At 40.8% G+C, this 26,578-nt stretch overlaps 1 protein-coding gene across 2 annotated transcripts in view; it reads left to right on the top strand.

Annotated features, from left to right (window-relative positions):
• Positions 1-26,578, top strand: part of HIBADH (3-hydroxyisobutyrate dehydrogenase) — a 132,958-nt gene that overhangs the window by 87,230 nt on the left and 19,150 nt on the right. Inside the window, exons 5-8 of one of the 2 annotated variants that reach the window (XM_079931868.1) lie at positions 3,112-3,245; positions 4,823-4,899; positions 12,018-12,174; positions 16,826-17,784. In XM_079931868.1, coding sequence (XP_079787994.1) covers positions 3,112-3,245; positions 4,823-4,899; positions 12,018-12,174; positions 16,826-16,984 — 527 coding nt within the window. In that variant the 3' untranslated portion in view covers positions 16,985-17,784. Of the gene's footprint in view, positions 1-3,111; positions 3,246-4,822; positions 4,900-12,017; positions 12,175-16,825; positions 17,785-26,578 lie in introns of those variants that run through there. The other variant, XM_079931869.1, reaches the window with a different exon arrangement.

The following is a 26,578-nucleotide window of genomic DNA, read 5'->3' as shown; positions in this document are numbered from 1 at the left end:
CTCAAAATGGTTGCATTTATTTGGGGATAACTTAGTTCTTAATTTTGCCTTTGCAATGGGACTAGCCTTGATAGTGTCATATGGTTGAATATGCATGAAAAGTTAGAATTTGGTCCCAGGGAATGCCAAAACTTCAGAATTACCCAGTTTAGTCAGACCCTTACATTTGAATGTAGATTATGATAAAGCTGGAAATAATTACACCACCATAATGAGCGGAGGAAGGAGTGGAAATACCACAGACTTCTGAATTAAAAGATGAATTATTCTTTTGTGGTCTTCTCTTAAGTAACTTATTTCTTCTTTTTGAAGTGCATGTTTGAACACGTGAGAAAGTACACCTGTCAAAAGATTAACCAGCTGAGAACCATTGTCGGCATTAATTTTCCTTTAATAAATGACTCTCTGAAGCTACTTAGCAGCCTGTAATCTAGATACAAAGCTCTTGACCTATGATGGATGGTGCTGGATTTGTTTGTAAGCTTTGACTTATATCGTCTACATAATTTCTCCAGGTCGGAGCAACAGGATTTAGAGTGAGGTTGGTTATGTGGTTCAAATTAAAATGGCCATAGAAATTGAGCAAAAATAATTGTAAAACATAATGATCCCACCATCTTGGTGAAGTAAATTAGAAACTAACGAAATGACAGTCACTTAAACTTCAACATTATCAGAATGTTCAAATGACACAGATGAGTTAATTAAAAGCATTTCTTATAATTGGGTTTTTGTACATAACCAGTTCCACAGTGTCTGAAAATATTGTGAAATAATGTAATTTAACCATATATAAGCATCTCAGGCTTTCAAAACATGTGGGCACTTCCTCTACCAACACTGTTTGGCTGACATAATGCTGACTTCTTTTGCTTTCAATAATTAGTTAAAAATAGCATGAACTGTAAAATAGAAAGGCTACTTGGTTTGGCAGTAGCAAAATATTCACAATTTGAATGAAATAAGGATCTCCTCATTTGGCTTTTTATGTATTAAAAACTGTGTATTCATTGAATAAATTAAATTCAAAAGTAGGCCATTACTTGCAGCTGTGTATATTCGAATGGCCAGGTTTGATACATAGTACAATTATGGTTTCTTTTTTTTAAATAAATTTATTTATTTATTTTTGGCTGTGTTGGGTCTTAGTTTCTGCATGAGGGCTTTCCCTAGGTGCGGCGAGCGGGGGCCACTCTTCATCGCAGTGCGCGGGCCTCTCACTATCGCGGCCTCTGTTGTTGCGGAGCACAGGCTCCAGACGCGCAGGCTCAGTAGTTGTGGCTCACAGGCCCAGTTGCTCCACGGCATGTGGGATCTTCCCAGACCAGGGCTCAAACCCGTGTCCCCTGCATTGGCAGGCAGATTCTCAACCACTGCGCCACCAGGGAAGCCCCAGTTATGGTTTCTTTATTCCTAGCTGTACTATAAATAAGTTGTAAAGGCAAAAATTGTACTAATATAGCTCTTCCACACACTTTCCTGGTTGTGAACAACAAAACCTAACTTGAAAATTATAAATGAAGATTTCTCTAATGCTAAAAGTAGTAATAATGCTCTTGGTTTTATTTTATAGTTAATAAAAATTTAGATGAGTTAAGTTCCCCCCCACTTCCTTTTTAAGACAAGTCTAGGCCATATTTTCTGTGCTGAAGTAGAAGTTGCTTCTCCAATCATTTCCATTAGTGAACATACATCAAACCTTTGCTAAGGAGTGACCAAACCAATGTTAAAGTTTATTTCTTCTTCCTGACATATCACTAAGAATGAATTGCCCAAAAGGTGTACAGGCATACCTCATTTTATTGCTCTTCACAAATATTGGGTTTTTCTATTATATTGTATATAGAATGGATAAACAACAAGGAAGGTCCTACTGTATAGCACAGGGAACTATATTCAATATCCTGTGATAAACCATAATGGAAAATAATTTTAAAAAGAATGTATATATGTATAACTGAATCACTTTGCTATACAGTGGAAATTAATATGACATTGTAAATCAACTATACTTCAATAATTTATTTTAAAAAGACAAATATTGTGGTAACCTTGGTGTCAGATGATGCTTAGCATTTTTAGCAGTAAAGAATTTTTAAATTAAGGTGTGTACATTGTTTTTATAGACATAATGCTATTGCCCATGTAATAGACTACAGTATTCATGTGACTCTCACCTTATTGTAATATTCACCTTATGGGGGTGGTCTGGAACTGACCCCACAAAATCTTCAAGCTATGTGTGCCTGTATAGCAGGAGGGAAAAGAAAAATCAAATAATATTAGAAAGTGCACATCAGAGTAATCAGTCTAGCTAAGCAACTGTTTTCTTTACCTTAAAGAACCTTTTTTTTTTTTTTTTTTTTTGCGGTACGCGGGCCTCTCACTCTTGTGGCCTCTCCCGTTGCGGAGCACAGGCTCCGGACGCACAGGCTCAGCAGCTATGGCTCACGGGCCCAGCCGCTCCGCGGCATGTGGGATCTTCCCAGACCGGGGCATGAACCCATGTCCCCTGCATCGGCAGGCGGACTCTCAACCACTGCGCCAACAGGGAAGCCCTACCTTAAAGAATCTTTACCTACAAAGAATCTTTCCATCTGAAACGCCTACTTGTTTACGGGAGAAAGAGACAAGTCCCTCTCTTTGTAGATCTCATCTGTACATAGTGTGCAGAGAACGAGCGAGTGAGCCAGAGACCCCAGATCCAGACTCGGGCAGCTGACCCCTCTGGCTGCTCCCGTGCTGGTCAGGGCACAGGTCATCTTTTTAATATACTTTCTATTACTGAATAGGTTTCTCAGGAGAATAAGAGATGCATGGGAATAATAAAATTCACATTTTAAATCCCCATGGTACTCCATGATCGTGCCAGAATATTTGAGATGAATGCAGAGTTTGACTGAATCTGAATGTCCCCTTTGGCTTATAAGTAACCTGCATGATACTTGACAATTAAAATATTCCAAGAGAGGCTTATGCCTGACATAAATATAACTTGGAGGCAAGGTGTTTTCATTTGGTTTGAGGATTTTCTCTAATTTTATAATATACTTAAACACTTGAAGAAATGTAACCCTCTTCTTCTATCCCTTTACCCCCCAAACTATTCAGGTGTGGGAGCTGCTCGGTCTGGGAACCTCACGTTTATGGTGGGAGGAGTCGAAGAAGAATTTGCTGCTGCCCAAGAGCTTCTGGGGTGCATGGGCTCCAATGTGGTGCATTGTGGAGCCGTTGGGACTGGGCAGGTAACGTTTGTACAGCAGTGACACTGACTTGATGATATAGAATCAGCTAATGTTCATTTTTCTTTCCTGACCACAATTTGATTCCTCCTTACTCTGTTCAATCTGTGGATTCTTCATTTGCTCAGATTTTCTAAAATTAATTTGGAACGAGTTAGTTTTCCATCATTCCTGTTGGAAGTAAGCAGAGATAAACCAGTAATTTAAAAAGACATCAAAAGTTCCATCATTTCAAACTTTGACATACTTATCCCAGTGACCACAGAAATTATCCTTAAAATGGCTTCTATATGAAGTGCTTGTGTTATCTGATTTGCTGTTATCTTCCCTCTAATTTTGTAACTGCTCGCCACAGCTCTATTTGTAGTACTGTCGGGTAGAAGTAACCTATGCCCTTTAATCTTTTTCTTAAAAAACCAGATCATTTTCATTAAGAAATGTGTTATATCGATTCTCTGATCAGGTAGAGGTGAATGACTACAATGAACTCTGAAATTAAACTGGTTGTCCCCCTCCCACCCAACACACACACACACACACACACTATCACTCACTCCTCTTCCTGCTTTGTCCTGGTCACTGGTACCAGCTTTATCTTATTCAGGACTTTGGTGTGATCTTAGATATATCTGTTGTCTCCATTCCCTGGTCCAGTCTCCAGGTTCTATTGATTTTTGCTTCAGTGGCTCTCATTGTTGGCTATCTTGTTCATTCCACGCATTACCTGGTTCAATCTTTCATTATCTCACACCTTGTTTACTGTTCACTGGGCCTAGTAGATCTCTGGATACCAGGTTTACCACTTTGCCAACATTGTAACCAAAACCAACTCCATCAAGATGCTTGTATCATCATAGGTTTCCCAGATCTGACGCTTTGCACAGATCCCTATTTCGTACCACGTCAAATGTGGACACTAGCTTCCGTAGCTCTTGACATAGTCTTAACTATCAAACTTCTCCTCATTCCTTAAAACCACTGCACATGAGTCCATTTTCTTACTGTTCTCAGGAGTATCTCATGCCCTTGCGTATTTATTTTTTTCCCTGCTCTCCTTCTTTCCCTCTCTTGCCTATTTAAATCCTGCCTGGCCTTCTGAGAGATGGTTTCAGGTTCTGCTTCCTCTCCGCACCTGCCCTCAGTGATCTGGTTTCTCTGGACGCCTGTCTCTGTCTTACAGTTTCTACCATACAGTTTACCACTTAGTTGTGTTGGCTTGTTCATTGCCTTTTCATTTGGTGTGTTACTCCTGTTTCCCTAGTTAGAATGTCAGCCTCATTCCTGAAGGAGCAGTTGTGCCACATCAATCAGTATTCCCTGTTGTGCTTGCGCCCATAGGAGTAGCTCAGTCACCACACCGCAGAGCTCTTCCCTAGGGGAAGAGGACCCCCTCCCAGTCTGTTCTGGGATCTTGTGTTAGGCTCAGAGGGAGGCTTGCAGCACCAAGTGCCTTTCCTCCTTTGAAAGAATCAAAAGTTGGATGCTCTTACTTTTAGAAACGTGGAATAGGGTGAAGAAATCTTCCTGTGAGTTATAGCTTGAAAATAAAGATATTTAATATGTACTCAATTTATTTTCAGGCTGCGAAGATCTGCAACAACTTGCTGTTAGCTATTAGTATGATTGGAACCGCTGAAGCTATGAATCTGGGAATCAGGTTTGTTGAATAGTACATTTTCATATACTAACAGTTTTTATGAGCTTTCCGTTTTGATTTTCTGATGTTGAAAACAAATGTTCATGAGAGATAAATCAGTTGATCTAGGAACATTGTGAAAGTATTTCATTATTGAACTTTAATAGACTTTGCTTATTGGACGACCAATAGGACCCTGGAGAGCATGAATGCTCTCTGCCATAAGCCATAAAATGTATTGTGCTTTATATTTGAAGTTACATTATCCTTTTTATATGGGAGCTCCATTTCTTCTATTATGTCGAAAGGCAAGAGACACTTTTACTATAAAATTTAAACAATCTCTGGCAGTGTAGGACACATTTGTATAAAATACAGTTTTAATGTATAGTGAATTCAGGTGTTATGCTACCATGTGACTGGTTTTATGTATCTATTTTAAATATAGTCCCCAAAATCTACACTAAAAGGGTTCTTGGTTGTTTATTCTCAGGATAAACTGGATGGCATTCATAAAGCCGAACTCGTATGCATAACTCTTTTCATTTTAACTTCCCTAGGGTTCTGTTACATTACATTAAGGATATATCTTTTCATTGAAATAAAATGGCATTCATACTTTGCTGAAAGTGATTCAGGAATTCAGTTCTTCCTACGATGGTGATCATCCTTTAGAATGCTTAAGGTTAATGTCTTAATTTTAGCCTTTAATCTTTTGGGTTAGGAATGCTACATATGATTAATCACCTAATTAATTTTTGGGGTGTTTTGCATTTCATGAATATAATAAATATACATTTCTTACTTTAGAAAATGCTTAATGAGAAAGATGCTTTTACTGAGGTGTTTTCTTCACACGTCCCCAAACTGCTTGCCAAATATATCACAAATCAGAGTAGTGTTTCATACCATAGCTTTTGATGAAAGCAATAAAAAGAGCCAAAGTGCTTGAGATATTTTTTAAAACACAGTAATGGATTCACATTTCCTCTTAATTACCATATCAAGATGCTGTTGTTTTATTGAATTGCCCTTGTCTCAGATGTTAAACTGTCTTGACCTATTAAGTTGTCATGTTGTAATTGAGACAAAAGAGGAATTTGCTTTGCATCAGCGCTAATTGGTTTATCAATATCCTGTACCATTTACATTTTAAAATTGAATGTCTGTAAGATGGTAAGGCGTATTTGTACAAAGCCTTAATAAAACTGGTGGTATATGAGAAGCTGTTCAGGGTGTTATGTCTGTATTGTAGCCAGTTTAGGCTATGGGTCACTTATCATAATTGAAAAACCGGTTACTAGTAACTTGTTTTTATGTTCATCCTCTAGATTAATTTTATGGAGGAGGAAAATGTAAATTTCTGGAACCAAAATTGCATACAAAATTAATTGGTGTTGACAGTAGGATTAGAGCATTAGTATGCATTTGCATCTTTAGAATTTTTTTTCATTTTTCTGGATATAAATGAGTATATAATAAAAAAAGTAAAAGCCTAGGTTATACTATACTGAAGTTTCCCTCTCTTTTTGCCAGTTCATTTTATATTCTGCTGCTTACTTTAAACGTCACTGGATCAGAATGTTCCTTAGGCATCCTCTAGCATTCCTCAAATAATTTTCCTAGCAAAAGTCTTATTAGATGATCATTCTAAAATGAAGTTTTTGTACAGTAAGTGCTTATGGAAGTCTAACTCCAAAAGCCAGCTAATGAAGAGTAGTATGAAAATCAGTTGAATCAAATGAATAAAATGTATACAATGAAATGTATACATTGGCTACTAGAGTAAGTTTATTATCAAAGAGAAAAGAAAGTGATAAAATTCCAAACAGCAATATTAAGAGCAGAAGCAATAAATAGATTTTCCCTTATTGTTGGCCTTGATCCACTATGACAAAAACAATATTTAGAAATATGAAACTTTCAATGTTTAATTTTTCCAAAACTCTATTACTGTTACTGATGTATATGTGTGTAAATGAAATATTTACACACACACACACACACACACACACACACACACACACACACATGTCTGAACACAAAGCAGGAACTCATTGTTTTTACTTAACTGTTACAATAATTTGTAAGTTTATGGTGCTCTACATTGTACTAATGAATTGCTTATTTTCATGACATTAGGATTTTATCGGTTTATCTTACAGAGATTCTCAGTGGTTTGAAAGTCCTAAAAATGATTGCTTCTGCTATTGTCTTTTCTCCATGGTTTACAGACATGGTTTAAAATGACAGGAATGTTGTCTAATAGAGTATAGAGAGCGGCCACGATTTATTGAGCATTGCAAGGTGAAAGAGAAAATTGGCATCAGCAAGCATAAATTCCCAAGTAGTAAATTCCCACAAAGTAGTATAGCATCGAAGTGGTTCAGCCACATTATATTCTGTTCACTCTGAAGTAAAAATTTTTTTAGAGAATTAATGTCAACATTTACAAATTGAGTTACCTATTCCCATGAAGTGATCGTTTCTGATTAATTTCATTCTCATAAGTCAGTGTCTTTTCTTGAACACTGACGTTTCCCTTTTATAAATAGAAGAATAAAACCTTATAGTTTTAAACTGTTGACCCTATGATCTTTTACAGTGAGTGTTTATGGATGTTAGATTTTTAAATGCTATGAAAAAGTAACGCATAAAAAATATTGGTATACAACATATTTAGAAATTCTTTTTTACTAGAACTTTCTGCCTTCTAATTGGGATCTATTTAGGACTCAGAACATAGTTTTATGGTACTGAAAGGGCCTTACTTGCGTTAGAGAGGTTTTATTCCCGTGCACCACGTAAGAATAACATTGGTAATATGAGTTTTGTTTTTTTGTTTTCATTTTTGTTCTGCCAGAAATTATGTTTTTTGTTTGGTTTGCTTTTTTTTCAATATGGGCGGTATAACAAGTTGTTTGCATTGCCAACAGGGTCCAGGCCCCTCTAGCAACAGCCATATTGTCTCCTTCCACCAAAAGAAGCTTAAAACAGTCAAACTTTTGGAAGGCCGTTCAAGATGAGAACTTTCCCACAAGCATAATTTTAGCTTCCTGGTTACTTCCCTAAGAAGGTGTTGCCTTTTCATTTAGGTGATGACTGAAACCTCTTAGTTGTATACCCTGATAGATATAACATATGGCAAAAGGTTTATAATAAAGGTTTGGCCCAATTTCTTATTAAACTGATAGGATGCCATCATGTTGGCTGATTAAGTGACTACCCATATGACCCAGTGAGACTCAGGGCAGTGAGTGTGGGTGTCTGTTGATGACCACATCCCAGCTCTGCCACAGACTTAAGCTTTTCTCATCTGTAAAGTGACAAAAATAATAGTATCTATCCACAGTAGCAGTAGTATCTGTTGTGAACAGTAAATTAAATCATCCATGTAAACCTTTTAAAACAGTGCCCGATACATAGTAGGTGCTCAATACATGGTAGTTATTGACGTGATGGTGGTGGTGGTTGGTATTTGAATTGAATTGTACGTTAATGTTTTTTTTCTTTATAACACTTCTCACTGGCTAGCATTATATATTTATTTGTCTGTTTATTGTCTGTCTTCCCAACTAGAATGCAGGCTCTATGAGCTTTGTCTGCTCACCACTGTATCTTTTTTTTTTTAAATAAATTTATTTATTTATTTTTGGCTGCATTGGATCTTCGTTGCTGCACGCGGGCTTTCTCTAGTTGCAGAGAATGGGGGCTACTCTTCGTTGAGGTGTTCAGGCTTCTCACTGTGGTGGCTTCTCATGTTGCGGAGCACAGGCTCTAGGTGTGTGGGCTTTAGTAGTTGTGGCACGCGGGCTCAGTAGTTGTGGCTCGTGGGCTCTAGAGCGCAGGCTCAGTAGTTGTGGTGCATGGGCTTAGTTGCTCCGTGGCATGTGGGATCTTCCCGGACCAGGTCTCGAACCCATGTCTCCTGCATTGGCAGGCGGATTCTAACCACTGCGCCACCAGGGAAGTCCCTCACCACTTTATCTTAAGAACATCCCTGGCATGTAATAGGCACTCAATGAAGATTTGTCAGACGAATGAGGTGGGGGTCGGGGGGCTCTTCCCCTGCCTCAGGTAAACGTTACTGGGCAGGCGTCTTAACTGGCCCACTCCTGGAGGGCAGGCACAGCCTCTTCTTAGATGGCAGGTCTGCGTAAACATTGGTGAATAACAGAATGATTGATTTAAGTTGACATAGTCTTAGATGTTTCATTTCCAGATCGGTTCCTGTGATACAAACATCTCAGTTTAGGGACATTGTTTGCTTTGTTCTTACATAAAACCAGACAGTATAGATACTTACAGAGACTATAAGGTGAACAAACTTTTTTGGCCCTTAAAAGCCTTGGTTACAGTGAAGGCAAACACTTGGCTTCTCTTTAATTTTTCTTATAGTTTATGCATCATTTTTACTTCTCCCAAAAGTTCATTTAAAATTCTTGTGTTTTAAAGGTGAGTAGATTTGACACAGTGACGTTTATTTGAGTTGCGTTATATATGCGGTCAGAGCAATGAATTCATTCTGTTTATATCAGAGAACATTCCAGCAATTGTAAAGCCACATGCATGCATGCGCACACTCTCGAACCACATCCAGTGGCAAGTTATTATGGGGACTGACAGACTGTCATCCTTTTGATGGCTTGAGCTGTATATCTCCTGAACAGCAATGGGGCTCTTATGCAGAAAGTATCATATGTTCCCAGCCAATTTACAGGGAAACAGCAATAACATTTTATCATGGTTGAGAGCCCAGTAGCTGCTTCCTATTAAACTTGCCCTTTCAGATACCTGTCTTGGATTAATTTGTTGATTTCAAATGAAACTCAGTCTTCTCCAGTGAAGCATGACGTTCTAGGATAGACTCCCTGAATGACAATTACTGTGTATTCTAGCTGGTTTCAGACCATTACAAGCCTTGGGCACAGTGGAAGACAGAGGACTTCAGTAACTGATTTTAATATCATGTCTAATTTTAACTGTCAGTTATATATATGCCAGTGAAAGAATCCTCAGAAAGATGAAATGCAAAACACTTCTAACTTGACTTTTTAATGATACACTTTGCTGTTGGGGGGTTGGGGAGGACTGGAGAGGGAGTAGCCATCTCCTAAGGAGAATCAGCATGGTGGGGAAGCATCAGATTTGAAAAGTGAGCCCATAACAACTGCCACCTCATTTTTGTGTGTGCCCCTCAGGATGCTTCTAAATAGTAATATGTTCACCAAAAAGGGTTCCATAAATCAGCGCCAGTATTTTTCCCTGAACATTCAAGAAAAATGAAATGTAGCGTTTTACAAAGGATAATAAGCTTTGCTCCCATTTTGGTGAGTATTATAGACAGAGTATGAATTTCTTTAGCAATAAAGAGTGTCGTGAGGCACTGTTGAGTCTAACCTGGTAGGTTATAAGGAGGGGGAGTATCTCTGCTGCTTTGAATGTAATGAGCCATTTTAAAAGAAAATCTAAATTAGGAAGCCTGAATTATATTCCAAATGGAAGGTAAAGACAGTGTTTTGGGGTCTTTAAAAATATCCTCTGCTCATAGAGCACATTAGACATATACATTCTTGCATATTTGTGCTTAGACAATATATTTGCAGTTATAGCAAATTAACTAGTTGTTCATTTGTGATTTTACTTTTCACAATTTTTGCCTAAGTGCATTGACTTTATCTTTTCCTAAGTCATCTGTTACCATAGCATCCTGATAGCCTAATTATATTTGAAAGGGGAAAGGAAGCATCAGTAGCAAATTATACATGTAACAAACTTGGATCTTTATAAAAGAATGAATGAAACCATCAGGTTTCTTTCCAGCAGTGTACAGTTGAACAGAATGTATGACAGCTGATTTAGATGGAATCTTTATCTGTTATAACCTTTAGTAAAAACCGCTCATTATAACACAGGCTACCATGTGAGTTCATCTTCATGGCATGCCATATAGTATTGCTTGAACCACAGCTGCTCCTTGAAAGCCTGATTACATAACAGTTGTGTTATGTGGTGAGTCCGTACACATCCTGGCTGTTAGCCCTAGACCCTGCTCGAGCATTGGAAAAAGGTTTTACTGGTCATTCTATTCTGATCTGGAAATAGACAGACAATTTTGAACACACAAGTACTAAACAGCACCCCAAAATGCACAGTTCGTTTAATATTTACATGTGTCTCTGTTTAATCTTTTTTTTTTTTAATTCTGAAAGGGATTGGTTTTAAGAAAAAGCAGAAAGTTTTATTTGAAACTTGATTCAAAGATACGTAGCAAAACTGTGCTTCCCAGGCTTCACTAAGATACTTGGAATAAAGTAATAGAGCATTTTAATTCTACTTTTTTTCTGGGTCCACATTGAACAGCCGTTTATGCCATCAGCTCAGTGATAGAACAAATGATGTTTCCGCTTGGGCAAGCTTTGTTTTATCAGGATCAGTAACCTTATCAGCAGTTGACCCAGAACTATAATGCATGTCTCTGAATAGATAGCATATGTCACAACTCTGTGCAGACTTGCTTCATAAGCAAGAATGTCTAATGAAGATTTAATAAATAAGGAAAAGTTTCCAGCAAGAAATGTCTTCTTTTATAACGATAACTTCCCTGAAGCTCATTTTACTGCTTGTGGCTCATCTCTTGCATTTATTCTCTCATAAGAGCTAAAGGAATAAACATACATATAAATGCATCCACATGGACTCCCATGATACATAATTTAACTGTCAATATTTCTTTCTGAAATACATCACTTGTGAGTAAAGACTGTAGAATTTAGATGATCATCTTGGCTTAAGGTTCTTACGTGACACATAAATGCAATAATGTCCAAAAGACTAGAAAACCCATGTGTGTGGTAAACCAACAATACTTTTATGCAGTCGTATGTTATTTCTTAAAAGCAGGGTAGTGCAGAAGGTTTTCTCTCAGTGCAAAATGTCCTGGCTCAGACATGTTTAATCACTGGCTTTTAATACCCTATAATTTAAGATTGGATTCTTCATTCTAGTCAGTCTGCTTAGATATTTGAAGACATATCATAAATGGAGAGAGAAGATGGAGCATCCTCACACGTAAATAATCACACGTGACTTGTATATTTTGGCATTTAACACTTCTTTTCTTTGACCTTCTTTGACAGGTTAGGGCTTGACCCAAAACTCTTGGCTAAAATCCTAAATATGAGCTCAGGACGATGTTGGTCAAGTGACACCTATAATCCTGTACCTGGGGTGATGGATGGAGTTCCCTCGGCTAATAACTATCAGGGTGGATTCGGAACAACACTCATGGCTAAGGTATGGTAAATGCAGAGACTACCCAAGAGAGCGGGGAAATGTTTAGTGGTTTCGTTCTCCTTCCCTCCTTTCTCAGTCGCCCCACCTCAGCCTACCCCCACTTCTCCCCTCTCGTAACAAATCATACGTCTATCCTAGAAGGCAAGATTACTAAACTAGTGACCCAGTCACTGGAAATTATTTAAAACTTAGCGTGGATAAAAACCTTTTATCTTGTTCATTTTTAATCCTGGCCTTTCAGATGAGAAGAATAGGCTGGGATTTTTCTTTTGTGCTGGGGTTTGTTTGTAATGTGAGCCGGTAAAATGTTGTTCTTCATCCTAAATTTACATTATTTACCAAGTCCTTAGAACGGAAGCAGTAATAAGCATTTTCCGACGGTTAATAGTATAATGACATTGGATATACATATCACAAAAGAAGAGAGGACCTTTCGCATGATGCTAGATATCTAAATACATCTTCCTACTTTAAGAATGTATACATTTATGTATAAAGTCATTTGAAAAGCAAATTGTTGGCCTCCTCTCATTTGTGATCTCAACGTTAGAAAATACTTTTTAGACAAACAACTTGCAGATTTTGTGAGAGCTTATTCCCTACCCCACTCCCCACACCCCTGCCATTTACTTTTTGACAGAAGTAAGAATATGTACAGTTGTATACCGTATTCAGCTTACTCTCCTTCATTTCCCAGGATGTTTCATCCATTCTGCTTCTCGGCTGTGCCCTGAATTCACCCACTTGCCCTCTCTACCACTACCAGTACCCTGGCTGAACCTTGTTTAGCTTCTACAACATCTGCCCTTAACTGGTCTCCTGGCCTTTCATTCTCATCTTCTTCTCCAGTTCATTTTCTACGGTAAAGAGTGGACTTCCTAAAATGTAAAACCCTGGTTATGTCATCTCTCCTGTTAAGTCTCTTTCATGGTTTCCAGTTACTTGTAGATTAAAGTCCATCTCTGCACATTGTCTTAAAGGCCTTTGCTCTCCTCACCAGCTCATTTCTGCCTTCCCACCCGCCTCCTCTGCTTCAGCCACACCGAACTCGTTTGGCCTCTTGTCCCCTCTCCCTGGCAGCCCTCGACGCCTGCTCTTCCCTCAGCCTGCCTCTTCCTTCCTTGCCCCTCCAGCCAGACCCCTGGCGCATTGTTGGCTCACTTTAAATATTTATTGGATGAAGCAATGTTTGAAACTACGTTTCTTATTTTGTAGTTTTATTTCTCCTCGTGTTTCATTTAAGAAAATATTTATTTTTATGCCGATCTGTACCTTGTATTTAGGTTTGCGTATCCTCCACACAGGCTTTTGTAAGTTGTGCTGTGTTGCTCTTGTTGCAAACAGAAAGTAGCTCCTTAAGTGGATTGTTTTCACAAAGCTGCAGGGTCGTTTATTAGGGCACGCAGAAGAGTGAAAGAATCGCATTTATGCCCAGTTTGCTTTACGTACATGTATGAAGTGGGTTGTGACCTGTTAGCTTATTTGGTTCCTAAAATACTGCTAATGGCTCCAACAGAGGAAGCAGCTGACAAGTAACCTGTAAGCAGTGCTGGCTTTATTTGGGGACTCTCCTCTACGTCACACCTTTACTTCCATCATTTTCTCCAGTGTCCCTGCCCAGGAAGAATCTGCTCCTGTTGAGGTCCTTTAAAATTATTTTCTTGATAATAAAAGATAGCATAAGACAGTACAGTAGTAAAACATATGGACATTCCTGTTCTCTTTTGCTCTTTGTAAGTTGTCATTTCGCTTATAAAGAGCAAGATTTCTGAATTTTGCTTAAAATGAAAGCATTTAGAAAGGAACTTAAAAAATGCTTTCATCACCTCAGATAGCTGTTAGCAAAACATACCGTAACTAATTAGACTTGTGTACAGAAATTGATAGAGATTAAAGAAGTCCCCATCAGTGCTACATTGATTAAAGCAATCATACCTGCTTGGGCAGATCAGGCCTTTACTTACTAGGAGATATTTTGCTCAACTACCATTAGATCTCATTGTGTTGGGGGAGATAATGTTAATGTGTCCTTGAAGTAGAGGCTTGTACATTTATTTCTAGGTCTTTTTCTTTTTTTTGCGGTACACAGGCCTCTCACTGTTGTGGCCTCTCCCATCGCGGAGCAGAGGCTCCGGATGCGCAGGCTTAGCAGCCATGGCTCATGGGCCCAGCCGCTCCACGGCATGTGGGATCCTCCCGGACCGGGGCACGAACCCGTGTCCCCTGCATCGGCAGGCAGACTCTCAACCACTGCGCCACCAGGGAAGCCCTATTTCTATGTCTTAACATCATAAAATTCTAATATATAGTGTGTATATAATCAGAACATAATCAATACAAAAACTAGATCTTTCTTCTAAACCCCACAACCTAGAAGTCTGTTTCTGATGGCCACTAAGGAACAAATTATGGAAAATTATGACCACTCTTATTACTCACCCAGTGTACCTGTGTCCTTGTAATACATAACGATTTGGTCCTCTATTAATTTGTTGAAACCTTTTGCAATTGTTTTGTATTTTTTTCCTGTACCACCCACTGAGCTCAGAATTCATAAATATTTTTATTTGATTAGTGAAGTGGGGTGTTTGTTTATTTTAAATTATATGTTACAAGCTTCAAAGGATACCTTCTTTTCTAACATTTCAGGATTGACAAGCCACTTAGGATTTTATAGACTAAATCACCTTTCTCTTTTTAGAATGTCCACCCTTTAAGGTAGCAGCCACCAAAGCTATTTTAGCTTCCCCTTTTTGGTTTTATTAGCTCTTATTTGGGATATTTACTTGCCCCTTTGAAAACCTCTAATAGCCTTTTCTTCTCAATAGCATTGTCTTCTCCTCGATATGTTGTGTTTACTCTAGGTTCTTATGTTCTAGTTATACTACTAGGTTAAAAATGATAGGCAGTCTTTCTATGTAGATTTTCTGTCGTTTTTACATAAATGCATCTTGCAGATGTGCAGCAAAATGACGTTGACAAAAGAGGCTTATCTGCTTGTCTGGGTATAAGCAATAATGTAGCTGTCCACATTTGTGAAGTGTGTGGGTAGTAATTAAACTTGCTTTTTAGTGAAAGCCGTAGAAGACTTTAAGGTTACGTAGATTTTCCAAATCTGTGGGTTTACATGTGAAAATTCTACAAGTAAGCACAAAATACTGTTAACACCTATAGCATCATAGATATCCAAGAGGCTAGAGATTTAATCCATTCTTTAAACTTTGCTTGTTTTTCCCTTGAATCATTTCCTCCTTTGAGTGGATGGTATCAGTAACTACTCCGTTATCAAGGGTGTTCCTCAAAGAATACAAATAGGCCTCATCTTGCTTCTTGTCTTCCTCTTTCATTGCTTGTTGGCTTTTCCATTGGTGGAGGAAATGAAGATGGTAATGGTAAGAAGGAAGTCTTGGTTTTGCCACTTGTTTGCAGCACTTATTTAATCACAAATGAAATGTGGGGAATATTGTTTCAGTTAACCATGCCTCCATTGTCTTCCATCTACCCCCAGATATTTCAAGGTTGGACAAGATTCCATTCTTACAGTAGAGGATACCATTAACTACAGTTTAACTATAAAAGATTCATTATGTTAACTTTTGTCTGTTTTTAAACAATAGACAATAATAAGTTTTCCAAAACTCTCTGAATGAAACATTAGCGCTCAGAGATGTTAAAGTGTTGTTGTGAAGCTGATTGTCTGTTGCACTTGAAAGAAAATCCAGCTTCGTCTCCAGACATCATAAAGCTTCCATGTTGCACCTCTGCCATCCCCAGTCTCAATTCCCTCCCCAGCCCCTTGCTTATTCTAGTTCAGCCTCATTGGCCTTCTTACTGTTTCTTGAGCATCCAAGCCATGCCCCCCCCAGGGGGCCTTTCCCTTGCTCTTCCACCCACCTGAAACTCTCTTCCCCCAGCTCTCCAAAGAACTCACTGCCCCCTCACATTCAGATCTTAGGTCAAGTGTCTTTGCCTCGGGAGGTCTTCCCTAAACATCTCATCAATCAGAACTCTCTTCCTTCCACCCCGCCCCTTGCTATATATGACTTTCTGACCCCTTACCCTGCTTTATTTCTCTCCAGAGCACTTGTCATTGTCTGGAAGTTTAGTATTTGTTTTACTGTCTATCTTCCACGCTGGATAGTACGTTCCTGAGAACAGTGACTTGGTTTTATTATCATGACTGCGTATCACCAGGACTTAGAACAGTGCCCAGCACACAGCAGTTGTTAAATATGTGTTGACTTAAGACATTGAATGGATATTTTCATCATTGATAATTTCATCATGCTTAATTTCATAATGGGGTTTGTCTTAGGCTTACAGGCTTCTGTAGATTTGAAAAAGCATTTCTCTGTGTGATCTCACCTGGATAGGAACACCTGGCCGAAGTCAAAACAAAACAGATAGGTTTTGTGGAGGGTGGAGGAGTGGAGAGGCCACTCAGAAATCAAGGTTTTCTCTCTGGAGCAGTTTTGCAGCTAAGAAAGGGCGTATAAAAAATATATATATAACTTAACATCGTGCTTGTAAGTATCTTATTTTTTCAGGCTTCATTTTTTCTTCTTTGAAACCCAAGCATTAGGAGCCACAGTTCTGAAGTGAGCCTTAACTACCAACCTCAATGTATTCCCTCCGCCCTTGTTTGACTTAGGATCTGGGATTAGCACAAGACTCTGCTACCAGCACGAAGAGCCCAATCCTTCTGGGCAGTCAGGCCCATCAGATCTACAGGATGATGTGTGCGAAGGGCTACTCCAAAAAAGACTTCTCATCCGTGTTCCAGTTTCTACGAGAGGAGGAGACGTTCTGAGTTTGCCCTTTGGCTGTGGACACTGTTGGGAGCCAAACTCTATCTTGGAGCCTCTTATAGCTCACTCCACAAGTAAATGGACTTAATCAAAGGTCATCTGTCTGCTTTTGTTTGTCTAGTTCACAATAAACCCTGGGATTTTTCACCCATTTTTAACTGCTTATTCTTTTTACCTATTTAGCAAACACATACTATCTGAATTTTTGGTTTTTTTCTGCGAGCCGCTGATGGGCTCTGCTAGCTCGCTGACTGACCTTTTTCAGAAGTTTGATTCCTGAGCATCATTAGCTAAAACATTGCCTACTTCAATCAGGATATTGTTTACTCCACTTTACAAATAAAACCAATTTTTTTTTTCCACAGGATAAAACCTCTCCTGGAGGAAAGAAAAGAAATGGGTGTGAGGAAAGGAGTTAGAGAAAGGGGAAGTATAGTGAATTACTCGCTGTGTCCCTCAGAAAGTTTGCCCTGTTAACCCAGTGGTGGTATTCTTGCATTCTGAGGTTACTGGTTTATTTTCCAGGACTTGATAAAGCAAGAGAACTCCTTGCCGCATGCTGTGTAATTTGGACTCTGTTACATTACCGTGGTGTGCCGCTCTTGTAACAACTCCCAATACTCAGCAAACTTATTTTTTATATTTTTGCTTCCTTGTACATTCTTACTACATATTTTTTGACTTCAAAAGAATGGCATCTTTAGAACTGTTTCAGAGCCTACGATGATATGTGCTGTAGATAATTATTATATTATCCTAAATATAACCATATTATTTTGAATTCAAATAAATTTCTATGCTGATAATACTTTCTTGGAGTTTTTGTGTCTTCCTAACCATTTGGTGAACAGTCAAATGATCTGACAAACTGGTGTTGCAGACTAACGGGGAAAGGATGAGAAGGAAGGGAAGGGAGCGGGGAGGTCGAGAGGAACCGAGTGTGAACTGACCGGTGGCCAGCCCTCATCCTACTGCTCTGCCTGCATCCTTAACGAGAATTTGTTTCAGTGTTTTCTGGGTTGTGGGTGCTGTAGGAATTTGGCCTGCAATAAATGAAATATGTCCCAGTAGGGAGCATAGTCGCCGCTTTCCCCACCACAGCCCCTAGAAATACTTAAGGCGATAGGCCTAGGTACCAGATTTAGCAGAAGGACTGCTATGTCCATCATTTTCCTGGTGATCAAAAATTCCAGGCATTAGTGTAAGTGCTGGGGCTGCAGTGATAAGCAAAACAGATAAAATCCTGCCCTTGTAGACCATAAATTCTGGTGTCTCGCATGTGTGTGTGTGAGGAGGTGTGACAGACAAGAAATAAATGTTTAATGTGTATGTCAGGTAATAATCGGGACTAAAAGGAGAAATAAAGCAGGGTAAGGGGGATGGATGGGGAGTCCTGGGGTATTTTATTAGGGTGGTAAGGGAAGTTATCTTTGTAAGGTGGCATTTGAGCAGAGATAGGAAGGAAGTGAGGGAACAAGCCATGTAGATATCTGGGGAAAGAAACTGTAGGCATAGGGAACAGAAAGTACAAAGGCACTGAGGTAGGATAACACCAGATATGAGGACCAACGAGGCTGTTAGTGAAGTGCCATAAAATGAGGGAGGCCAGATCGTGTAGGACCTTGGAGGCCATGTTAGGATGTTGGCTTTTATTCTGAGTGAAACAGGCAGTGTGTCGGTTACCAAAAGCAAAAGCTAACTGATACACTGCCACACCCCAAGTTTGGTGGTTTAAAATAACAAACGTTTATTATTTTTCAAGATTCTCAAGGTGGGCCGTGTTATTCATCTGACTAGGCTAACTCATTTGGAGCTGAAGGGTCTAGTTTGGCCTCGCTCAGCAGGGACAGCTGGAATGCTTGGGGCTTCTGTCCACATGGTCACCCATCCTTCAGGAAGCTAACCCAAGTTTGCTGACCTGGTGGCAGAAGGTTCCCAGCAGCAACATAGGACAAGACCAAATGAACACGCGCTTTTTAAGCCTCTGCTTGCTTTATGGCTCTATTGTCCCATTGGTCAAAGTAAGTCACCTAGCCAAGTCCAGAGTTAGCATGGGACAGGGACTACGTAAGAGTGTGGACACAGAGGGGGCAGTAGGGGGGCGATTTTGCAAACACCGTAATATCACAGTCAGCCCATGGAAGATTTTGTTCAGAGGATTGATGTGCCCTGAGCTACTTTTTAGGGGGATCACTCTGGCTGTGGTGTGGAGAATAGACCCTGAGGCAAGGGTGGAAGGCAGGAGGCCAGGTAGGAGGCAGTTATAATAATCTAGGTGAGACGTGATGGTGGCTGGGACAGAATGATAAAGATGGGAGGCGAGAAGTCGTCAGATTCTGAACATAAAAGATAGAGCCACTAACTGATGGATGAGGAGAGAGAGAAAAGGAGGAGTCAAGGACGACTCCAAGGTTGGTGGAGAAGGTGGAAGAAAGGAGACCATCTCCTGTGAGAGCAAGATTGTAGGAGAAGAATTGAGGGAGGATCGGGGGAGGTATAGGAGAAAAAAATCGGGTTTATTTGAGGTGCCTAATAGACGTCCTAATAGATTAGGCACCTAATAGAGGTGCCTAATAAACAGGTCCAAGGACCAAGCCCTGTGTTACTCTAGCTTTTAATGGTTGGGAACATGAGGCAGAACCAGCAGATGAGACTCAGTGACCAGTAAGGTAGGTAAAAAACAGTTCTAGGAACAGTGTCCTAGAAGCCAAATGAAGACAGGCTTTAAGGAGGGAATGCAAGTTTGTATCAAAAGCTACTGATAAGTTGAGTAATATAAGGGCTGAGAATCAGTCATTTGGATTTGGTGAAATAGAAGTCGTTGACTCTGACAGGTGCTTTGGTGGAGTGTTAGAAACGAGATTGGGAATGGGAGGAGAGAAACTGGAAGAAGTGAAGAGAGACAAATTTCAAGTTTAGCTGTAAAAAGAAAACAGACAAATGGGATAGATACTGGTAGGGAACATGGGGTCAAGGGAAGTTTAATTATATTTTTAGGATGGGAGATGTTATGGGGTTATGCTGATGGAGGTGGAATGATCACATAGAGGGAAAAAGCAATGATGCACAAAAGAGGATACTTGCTAAGTGGGATCTTTGAGTAGAGAGAGGAAGGGTAGAAGCATGGATGGAGCTTTAAAAACTAAAACCCGGCACAGACATCATGTGTCAAGCTGCCAGCATCTTATATGAATGATAGAGTGGTATTGTAATTAATTATACAGTTTTTCAACAGAGAATAATAAATCTTAGTGCTGGAAAGTACTTTACTGACCTCTAAGCCTTACCCCTGTAGGTCACCCTCCTGACCATTAGTTTTCTCATGTATAAAGTTATCATAAACAGTGTAGCGTAATATTAAGTGCTCTTTTGGAAACTTGAAACAAAACATGAGTCAAAGACAATCACAGGTGTTGGCAAGCATGTGGAGAAAGTGGAACCCTCATACATTGCTGCCAGGAATGTAAAACGGTGTATCCACTTCGGAAAATACTTTGGCAGTTCGTCGAAAGGTTAAACATGGAGTTACCATACGATCCAGCAGTTCTGCTCCTAGAAAGTGCTCAAGAAAAATGAAAATATACATCTGCACAAAAACTTGTACATGAATGTTCATAGCAACATTATTCAAAATAGCCACAAAGTGGAAACCAATCCAAACATCCCTCAACTGATGAGTGCATAAACAAACCGTGGTATATCCATACAATGGAAGGTTGGCCATAAAAAGGAATGAAGGGACTTCCCTGGTGGCGCAGTGGTTAAGAATCCGCCTGCCAGTGCTGGGGACACAGGTTCGAGCCCTGGTCTGGGGAGATCCCACATGCCGCGGAGCAGCTAAGCCCATGCACCACAACTACTGAGCCTGCGCTTTAGAGCCTGCGAGCCACAACTACTGAGCCTGCATGCCACAACTACTGAAGCCCGCGCCTAGAGCCCATGCTCCTCAACAGGAGAAGCCGCAGCAATGAGAAGCCCGTGCACTGCAACGAAGAGTAGCCCCCGCTCACCACAACTAGAAGAAGCCCGCATGCAGCAACAAAGGCCCAACACAGCCAAAAATAAAAAATAAATTTATTGAAGTACTGATACACGCTACAACATGGATCAACTGTGAAAACAGATGCCAAGTGAAAGAAGCCAGTCACAAAAGGCCACATACTGTGATTCTATACGAACTGTCGGGGAAAAGGTGAATCTGCAGGGACAAAGTAGGTTAGTGGTTTCCAGGGACTAGGGGAGAGGGGGAAATGGGAAGTGACTGCTACTAGGTATGGGGTTTCTGGGGTGATGAAAATGTTCTGGAATTAGTAGTGATGGTTGCACAACTTAGCAAATGCATTGAAAACCACGGAATTGTACACTTTAAATGGTGAGTTTTATGGTGTGTGAAATAACTTTGAAAAAGAAAAACTAAGGAAAAGTCATGAGTTAAGATCCTTCTCTATTGATAAGTGGTTCTCAACCAGGTTTTGCCCTGGGTGACATACAGCAATGTCTGGAGACATTGGGGGAGGGGATTCTACTGGCATCTAGTGGGTAGAAGCCAGGGATGCAGCTAAACATCCTACAGTGCACACGGCAGGCCCCCTCAATCAGAATAATGTCAATAACAGGGAGTGTGAGAAACCTTGCTCAGGTGTATATTCCACAAGTATCTTAAACTCAGTGTGTCAGAACCCAAGCTCTGCATCCTCCCCAGCAGACCTGCTTTTCCTCCTGGTCCCTGTCCCATCCAAGTTCCCAGGAGCCATCCCTGACTCCGCTCTCTCCTCCACCCACTCTCCAAAGCGAATTCTAAATCTCTGGTGCCTACTTCACACCGTCATGGATTCCTGTCTAGAATACTTGTGTCTCTGTGTTGTTGCTTCTCTTTTTTTCCTAAGAGCTTCGCTGAGGTGTAATTTTACATACAGTAAAATTTGCTCCTTTTAAATGTATGATTTAGTGACTTTCAGTCATCACCACAATCCAGTTTTCCATCACTGCCACCCCCTCCCTGAAAAGTCTCATTTAGTCACTCGCATTCTCTCCCTCCCCCAACCCCGAAGCTACAGGCAACCACTGATCTTTCTGCCTCTGTAGATTCGCAGCTGCTTCTTGGGCACCAGTCTGGTTCTTCCGCAATTCATTTTTCACCCTGCTGCAAGGGAAGTGGAAGGCTGAAATTCACCTGCATCAAACTTTAGTCTCGGGTGCAGTGTGAACCCCTCAATTTCACGCTCTGGCTCCTGTTTTACTTCACCAACGCTGTTGCCCTTTGCTTCCTCTATGGTACCCTGTGGGCAACAGGTTGTGAATCACAGCACTTGCCATTTCCCAAGCATGCCATGCTTCTCACACCTCAGGACCTTTGCATGTGCTGCTTCCTTCACCTGAAACGCCCTTCTCCTCCACTCCTGGCCGACTGGCTCAGGCACCATATCATCTGAAAGGCCTTCTTTGGCCACCTCAGGCTGAGTCACTTCCCCTATGTTTCCATAGCTCTTTGTTGATACAGCCTGCATCATAGGACTTCTTACATTATGTTTGCATTATGTTCATCTGTCTTCTACAACAGACTGTGAGCTCTTTGAGGGCACAGAATGTGTCTTATTCAGCTTTGAGTCCCCCTGTTGAGGACAGCACCTGGCATTGAATAAGAGCTCAATAAATGACCAAGTGAGTGGAAGCGGCGGCATTGCATTTGTGTTAGGTCAACTACAAACTGCATGAACTTTTCCCTGAAAGATGCTTCCTTAGCAGATCAAGTTTATTTTCCTTTGGGTTATAAATGATGCAGTTTGCTAGACACAGAAGGCTTGCAGAGTGGGGATCTTTTACAAAGGTTTCTTAGTCAAAAGGTTAGCGTATGCTGTTTGAAGAAACTTATGGGGTCAAAATACGCATTTTTGATAGCAAGCTTTAGTCTCATGTTTTGTTTTTTTTTTGGTATGCGGGCCTCTCACTGTTGTGGCCTCTCCCGTTGCGGAGCACAGGCTCTGGACGCGCAGGCTCAGCGGCCATGGCTCACGGGCCCAGCCGCTCCGCGGCACGTGGGATCTTCCCGGACCGGGGCACGAACCCGTGTCCCCTGCATCGGCAGGTGGACTCTCAACCACTGCGCCACCAGAGAAGCCCTAGTCTCATGTTTTTATGTACTTTAAACGTCAACTTGCGTGCAGATAAAGCACACATATTCCCCTTTAAGGAGCACAGCAGTTCCGAATGGGATCTTTTATACCGTGCTGCCTAGGCCTTGAGGCATAAGGTAAATTTCATAATAACACAAGTTTGATTTATTCAAGGGGTTCTGTGAATAGTTAGGTGTTTGAGAGACTCTTCTGCCATCCTAGTGATCTGACACCATGTTGATGGAGCATATGCTCAGGCACAGCTGGGTCCATAAGTAAGGGAACCCCAAATGGTTTGGGTCTACTCTTTGGCCATTCTTCTCATTGCAGGGATTTTGATCTTGACTTGTTTTCTAAGCACTCAGAAATGTGTGCGGTCTGTCTGCTTCCTGTGGCGGGTGGGGGTGGGGTGAGAGAGAAAGGCAAACGCGGGCAGAGAATGGGGGGCGGTGTTATCCAGGTGCATAAATCCTACCCAGGCTACTGTCAGAAGCCTGCTGCTGCTCAGGAAAAGCGCACAGGTTACCACCAGCCTCAGCTGCAGTAACTGCCCCCTTGAGCATTCTCAGATGACCAGCCAATGGGGAGTCATCTGCCTGAGTAGGGTTTTTAGCCATCTTTCAGTTCAATTGAAGAGGGAGCTTAAGGACATCATAGGGATTTGTAACGTTCCATGCAAGGTGTCAGGCCCATAAACCAGCACGTCCATCGCGCCGATGTGCACGGGGAATCGTCTCTCGTCGGTGGCAGAGAGATTGAAGATGACCTTTTACTATTTAATTGTATTCATCATTTAATAATTCAAGAATACCTAAAAGGGATGAAGACTTCTTCATTCAGACTAGAATTTGACTCTCTCAGAATGTTAATAGGAAAATACAGTAAAGCTAAGGCGCTTTGCAAGCAGCCTGTAGGGAGTGACTTCCAGTGTCCTGGTTCCCAGAGTTGCCCCTGGCTGGGAGACAGGAGACCTGCGTTCTAGCCCTGGGTCAGCACTCACCTGCCCAATATCATGGGCCAGTTTCCTTCTGTTGAAAATGAGGGCATTGCACTGATCTCCGAGGTTTGTTTTAGCTTAAAATTCTTATTCCTCTTAGTTAAGGGTTTAAGCAAATGTGAGGCATGTGCTTCTGACAGTTTTTGGACTCTGTCTGGTTAGGGATTATTTATTGCTCATATAGCCATTTCATGTATTAGGGTTTTTTTTAATATATATGTAGCTGGGAATAGATTCAGAGATCAATACATTTTTATTAATGATAGTCCGTCATGCCTGGTAAAGAGATGGCAAGAGAGCTCATCTAGAATGAACCACTTGAATAAACCTGACACACACGCTTAGCTCCGAGCTGCATTTTGGCAGGCCTCTCTGTAAAATAATGACATTGGCAGAGGGAGAGACTATGGAAACCTTCCTCACAGCCAGACTCATAAAATCAAAGGGCAGGTTTGGGGTGTGTTTCTCAGCCTTGGCTGTATATGCAAATCTCGTGACTTTTTGAGTGTAGCATTTTATCTTCAAAAGGACAAAATTTGGCATTTGCTATAGTCATTAAAAATGATAAATGCCTAAAATGCTTGAGAGTTGGGATTATTGTAGGTTAGAACAAATATTGTTTCAGGACCAAACGCTATCCTACAGTAGAAAACTTCTCACTGACATTGTCAAATCAGAAAATAAAAAATCCTTCATAATTTTCCCTTTAAATCATAGGGAATTGGGCATAATTGTCACCAGTTCTCCTTATAAAAATGTACGGTCTGGCCCTTTTGGAGGTGGATTACTCCTCCTGACTCTAAGAAGAGATAGCTTTGTGCCCTGAAAGGGTTAACTCACCTCCAGATGGAGCTTCTCAGCCCCTCTGAGCAGAGCTCAGATGATATCAATTTCGCTATTTTGCATTTGTTTTATGCCTGTTGAACTTAATTTTCATTCCATTTATGGATAGAACTTGAAATAGTCTATGGTAATTTTAGACAATTTGAAGCCTTTCTCCAGAAATTTCACATTAGAGTTCCAATCTCAGAGACCCTAAGGGCAAATGTAGCTTTAATCCCTCTCTCCTCTTAATGACCTTAACCCTGACCCCAAGCCTGCTCTCTATAAGTGCCAAACATGATTCATTCTCCTTGCTTGATTTAGTTTTGTCCCTTTAATGAGCCAAGATGACCAGGGGAGACCTGATAGCTTATTTGTGCTAATATAAGTATGCTCTACTAGTTAACTCCTAACTCATTTATTTGGCTTTTACTTTTGCCTAGAATTGACCCTTTGTCTCAGAGATGAAAAGTCCATATTTTAGACAAAGGAGATGCAAACAGTTAACATTAACAAGCCAGTCAGGAGACAGACACTACCCAGGAATGAAAGATAAAGCAAACTGCTGGAGAAGGAGGGAGTCTTTGTATTCCGTGCCTCTGCACACAAATATGTGTACCATGTTATAGATAACAGTACAAACGTTCATTAAGAACATATTTTATTGTGCAGTTACGCCCTAATGTGCAGTTTCGCAGAACCACTTTCCTCTTCTGAGTTGTAGGAGTCATGTCTCCAGGTTAAATAATTTTGTGCTTGCGACTTTGCGGTCTGAATGTCTTATTTCTCCAGTCTCTGTAACGTAATTTCTGATCCTGTTTGTGTGTGCAGGAATGCTTTTTTTTTTTTAATTTTTATTTAATTTTTTTTTGCGGTACGCAGGCCTCTCACCGCTGTGGCCTCTCCCGTTGTGGAGCACAGGATCCGGACGTGCAGGCTCAGCGGCCATGGCTCACGGGCCCAGCCGCTCCGTGGCATGTGGGATCCTCCCAGACCGGGGCATGAACCCGTGTCCCCTGCAACGGCAGGCAGACTCTCAACCACTGCGCCACCAGGGAGGCCCGGGAATGCTTTTTTGACATGGTTTTAATACATATTATCTGATTTTTTTTTCAATTTTGCAGCGGCATACCTGGGCCATCAAGGACGCTTGGAAAGTGATAAGCAGGAAGAGACTTTTAAAGAGATTTACGATAGGTTTAGTTCCCCTGTTGTCCGCCTCTCCACTTTCAGCCCAACTCATTTTGGGTTGGTAGGGGTCTGACCATGGGGTTCTGACAAATGTATTTTTATCCTTGTGAATTTATGCTTGCTTCAGTGTCCAAAACAAAACACTATTAAAAATTGATATGACTTTGAACAGTGGCTTGATCCCTGATTATGGCATTTCCCGGCCATCCCATTTAATTTCTGGCTGGTCCAACTAGCGGCATTAAAAGCTTCCTCTTCCGACGTTGCATGTTCCCTGAGTTGCGCTGTGCTCATAGCAGTTAGTCTGGCCCCTGTTGTAGGTCAGTGACACCCTCGACACCCAGCGACACCTTGTATACCTGTGTCACCACAAATCTTAAAAGATGCAATTTTCTTGGCAGCTTCATCCTCCTAAGATGAATTGGAGGGTGGGAGTGAAGGACAGGGTTCTAATCTCCATGTTAAGACCAGGG

The sequence above is a fragment of the Stenella coeruleoalba genome (assembly GCF_951394435.1).
Source record: "Stenella coeruleoalba genome assembly, chromosome: 9".
NCBI lineage: Eukaryota > Metazoa > Chordata > Mammalia > Artiodactyla > Delphinidae > Stenella > Stenella coeruleoalba.
This window is presented reverse-complemented; position numbering and strand designations above follow the sequence as displayed.